The following is a 4,752-nucleotide window of genomic DNA, read 5'->3' on the forward strand; positions in this document are numbered from 1 at the left end:
ATCGTTAAAACAGTGCAACCAGCAATCAATACTGATAAGTTGGGTACTGACTCCATTGAAGAAATTATTATCTGATCGATTCACTTTCATGAATCAGGTCATTTAAAAACATCATTCAATCATTAACAATAAACAAAAACATGAGATTAGTCCAAAACATTTTGCATTTAATTATGACTCTGGTTTCATTCACATGCATTCGGTTCTGCGTTACTGGCACCAGCGTCAATAACTTCCGCGGCAACAAGGCTCGCCATTGGCTGTTTCGGTCGCTGACGATTTTTAGGGATGCACGAGCCGTTGATACGCACCGGCTCGCGAAAGTAAAGAACGGTTTTTTGAGCGCCTCGAAACTGATCGTTCGCCCGAAGTCGAAGTTTACCGGGACATTACGCTTTTTGTGTATATGATACATATTCTGATTTTGATCTCTGTCAATGTATTCCTTGTACAACTTTTGCGTTATGCGTATCACGCATTGGTTGTGCGAAATCAGAGCAAATTCTGTGCGAATTGAAAGGACACATTGGATGATTAAAGCTTGAACTTTTGCGTGAACAAATCAACGATTTGGACCACCGCTGAAGATGCCCTTACAACGTAAACTGGATTGCAAGAATAGAATCCGTGAAGCGAAAATTTGTACGCTACGCTTTACGTTTTCTTTCGTGGCGAGATCCATAACAGTTACCGGCATATCCTGACCACTGCCAAGATATTGAAAAAATCGTTTAAATAATAATTCCTTGTTTTTGGTGTGAATCCCCTGTATTATTTATTGACATGACTTATCCCCACACATTCGGTACAAACAGTCGACTTTTCCGAGTAGTAGTAGGACGTATCGTTGTAGTAGTAGTAGTGGTAGTAGTAACCGGCTGTTTATTTTTCCATGCACCATCATTGTCCGCCCTGTTCCAGTAATTCCAATAACCATTTTGCATGTAATTCCTTCTGCAAGTTTAAAAACAAATGTCAACAGCAACAATTTTTAGTACTGTGGCTCAAACAACATATTTGAGTCTTGTTTTTTTCTATGTTTGAAAAAATATTCAAAAAAGAACTAACCTTCTGCTGCTGTCTGGGAAGCCATTGTGTGGAAATCGGCTCCCAGAAGGGTAGAAAAAATTATCATAGCGATAATCTGCCGGATAATCCATCCATGCTGATTGACGTGAATAAACGGGATAATATTGATATCCTGCATCCCCATACCCGTATCCAACTGGAACCGATTTTTGTGCATTATATTTCCAACCATAATCCCAACCAGCGGATTTGGTGCCCGGAAGCCCATTGAACTGTTGACCTATCCCGGTTTTAAACGGTACATCATAATAACGACGGGCAGCTGACTGCGGCCAATAGTTGCTTTGCCTCCAATTGCATTCATGAAAAGAAAGAGAAACAACAAACATTTCATTAGCGGTTTTAATCATCCATGCACAGGTAAATTCATTGTTGAACGCTTGCCCCTTATATTTAATAATAGGTAGATATATAAAAAGACGTTGAGATCCAACATTGAGAAAAAATGTTATAATTTAAGCCAGTTTTCATAAAAAGCTATCTCAGGATTCTTGAGTTTATCTTGTAATAACATTAATGACTAACTAGCACCTACCAAATCTTCTTCAAAAGCAGAAAGGTTTTCTCTTACTCTCATATAGGATTACACGAAGCAGCTACTCTGCAAAACAAGCCTTTTTACTATCATCACCTTGAAAATGTCTTTCTAATGTATGTCTTTCATATGGAAGTCCGATACATTTTTGAAAGTCGCCCATTGATTACATTTTCGCAGTTCCGTTTTCAGGTTATATATAAAAAAGAGAAATAGTATACATATATAGAGAAAAAGAAAAAAATTTAAACTTCGGGCCAAATTGAGGAACAAAACACAATAGGTAGCCGAATCAAGTATGGTCTTTACTTCTAAAAAAAATCATTGATTTCTAACAGAACGCTGCCATCCACAGATCCCGTTGATATGATATCCGTCGATATATCAAACGCACTCAGAGGCATCAATCAAAACCAATCAAAACTAATTTTGATTCGACTTCAAAGGTGTTTTCAATCACACAAGCTACAACAAATCTTTTTAATCCTATGTTTATATAGGTAGGTATATGAATTCCGCGAACAGTTCAAATACCCGGTAGCTTACAATAGAAAGCGATTGAAATGTGATATTCAGAATATTTGTTTTCAATAAAAATCACGGCAACGTTTCACTATTTTATTGCTCTGGGTTTATAAAGGCTAAATGGCTTGTGTCGCAACATAATTTAGAGCGAGAAAAGTGTTGTGGGAGGTTATAAACTTATTGAAAAATTGAACGTGTGTTTTTCAGTATTAGACACAATTAATTATCAACAACAACATTGTTAGAACATGCTTCAATAAGAAACATAATTTTCTTAACGTGACTTTTTTCCGTTTTCTTCCTCTCTTAGTAACCAACCTGGAACACGAGAGTAATTGGGACTAACCTGAATAAATTTAACCTGAAGCATGTCTAGCGCAGTATGTAAGCACAAACTAGAGCACCACATTCTGGCTGATTGGAAATTGAGTTCATTTCAATTAGCACTTACTTTCATGCCGTGTCCAGTAGTAGGGGTACTGGGGGTAAGCCCGGCCCCCTAAGGAAAATGATTCTTTAGTAGCACTTGATGGCGAATATTGTTATATTTCTTTCACAGAATCATTGCCCAGATTGGATCATATTGACCACACCGGAGCATATTTCAAATACCACCGGGAAAGCCGTCAGTTTTGTGACTTGATTCAGTACATTTGACACCTCTAATAACCCTTGGATTCATTCATAAATCACAGAAGAGCTTGAGTGCATGGTTCTAAGTCGATTAATTAATTTATTTATCAGCGAGACATCGGTAATAGCTGAGAAATATGTGTCAGTAACATCCAACTAGCCTCAGACCATGTCGGGCTTACCCCACTCACTCATTTTTGATTCATTTTCGTGTACCCAGGCTTTGGCATGGTGGTGTGGATAATGTTTCGATTTCATTGACTTGGTTCTGCGTATTTATATCAAATACCACCAACACTGTCCGATGAGATTCCTCGACCCACATACCGTGTGTACAACCATTGATAAAAGGATAATGCAAATCACAGGGACACGAGAAACTAACGTAAAATGTACACATCACTTAACAGTTGCACTTGCTAGCAACAGTTCTAATAATTAATAAGTTTGAAAAAATATAAAAAAATTATATATTTACCAGTCCCAACTATTTGCATAAAAATTGCTTTGAGGATATCCGTAGAAATTGAGACCATTTGCAGCTTCTGACGACTGTATGCAATCCACAATCTCCAATATTAGTAAGACTACACTGGAATACGATGCAAAAATTGCTTTTGATAGCCGCATTTTTATTCGTAGAACTAAGATAAATGATTTAGCAAACTAAAGCTTTCACTTTTCAGAAGTTCAGAAGTTGTACCGAAACAAACACGCAACTGTTGTGTTAAAGGTTTTCGTTAATACTGTCTGAAGAAGAGAGATCTGTAGGTAGAATTCCCGATTGGTGCTAAAAGTGTTAGCACCAAAACCCTTTCACTGGACCATTTGATACATTTATCTTTTACCTTGTTTTGTCTTTCGTTTGTCACTTCTCTATTTCAGATTCAATCAACAAAAGTTTAGGAATTCAGATCCCATAATACGATGTAGAATTTTTATTGTCTTCATTACACTAGTCCACATGTAACGAATCAGTTTTTTTGTGTGCAACACTTTGTCTAATAAAGTTAATTTTAATAAAAATAGAAAATGAGAGAATTTTTATATAATTTTGAAAACCGGTGTTATGAGTGACCAGAATACAGTATGTCTCCATCTCCATCAATAATATTAAACAATTAGCACCTACCACGCTACGTACCGGTCGTGAGGGGATATGATGTAAAATCAGTTACGATCATAACAAAATAAAATTCTATCCTACTTCTTGAAATCATAATTTTCCCAGTGAATAAAATTTCAATTCTTCTCATTTTTTTGGCAATATTTTTTTTCTGATTTTTTTTTTAACTTGATTGTTTTACCCGATATTCCCCCACAACAGTGTAAAAAACATACTTCTACGTCGAACTTGGAAAACTGTAAATCACTCAGCTATTCAAGGTTTGTCGTCTCATAAATGTTATGACTAATAAACTGATTAAAGCAAGTATCATGCCGATTAAATTCTATACTTCCTCAAACAAGCAAATATTTTTTTCCATATGATAAATATGGTCATTCCATATCCGATCACATACTTTATGTTTATATTATTACTAAAATTTACTTACTTACTCCATTTGTAACTTACTTATGTACTTACTCACTCACTTACGCACTTAAGGGATAGTATCCACCAGAAAAAAAAACTTTGGTATTTTTTTTGACGTAGGACTACGTCTTTGTTTTCTATATTAGATTACACTTTTCAGTCAGATTTCAAACGATTATAGCAAGCGAACGACTTAATGCATCTTAGTCATTTATATGTCGGTGGATAGATAAAATGTGTAACAATTGTTTGATATAGTGTTCAACATTGTTGCTTTACTGCTTAATGGTGGAAAAAGGTGAAAAGTTCCAAGGTCAAGCTTTCCCATACATTTCCCTCGTTATTGGCTTGCTTCCCGAGCACAGATAACAATAACATGGACGAAATAAATTCCACTGCCTACATATTTTGACTCAACAAAGTGTTTTGGTTT

General features: G+C 35.9%; 1 protein-coding gene across 1 annotated transcript; it reads right to left on the reverse strand.

Annotated features, from left to right (window-relative positions):
• Window positions 1–771: 771 nt before the first annotated feature.
• On the reverse strand, window positions 772–3,509 carry LOC129732456 (uncharacterized). The gene is made up of 3 exons (XM_055693350.1): window positions 3,261–3,509; window positions 1,069–1,377; window positions 772–954 (listed from the first exon to the last, which is right to left on the reverse strand). Exons 1-3 carry the CDS (start codon window positions 3,410–3,412, stop codon window positions 789–791), a joined length of 627 nt encoding a protein of 208 aa, XP_055549325.1. The 5' UTR covers window positions 3,413–3,509; the 3' UTR covers window positions 772–788.
• Window positions 3,510–4,752: the final 1,243 nt, after the last annotated feature.

The sequence above is a fragment of the Wyeomyia smithii genome, chromosome 3, assembly GCF_029784165.1.
Source record: "Wyeomyia smithii strain HCP4-BCI-WySm-NY-G18 chromosome 3, ASM2978416v1, whole genome shotgun sequence".
NCBI lineage: Eukaryota > Metazoa > Arthropoda > Insecta > Diptera > Culicidae > Wyeomyia > Wyeomyia smithii.

Bases quoted from the DNA above. Each gene is read 5' to 3' on its own strand.
- LOC129732456 (XM_055693350.1), bottom strand. From the start codon at position 3,412: ATGCGGCTATCAAAAGCAATTTTTGCATCGTATTCCAGTGTAGTCTTA. The intron at 1,378-3,260 runs GTAAATATATAA...ATGCAATTGGAG, and splicing joins TATGCAAATAGTTGGGACTG to GCAAAGCAACTATTGGCCGC. The intron at 955-1,068 runs GTTAGTTCTTTT...TTAAACTTGCAG, and splicing joins TTCCCAGACAGCAGCAGAAG to AAGGAATTACATGCAAAATG.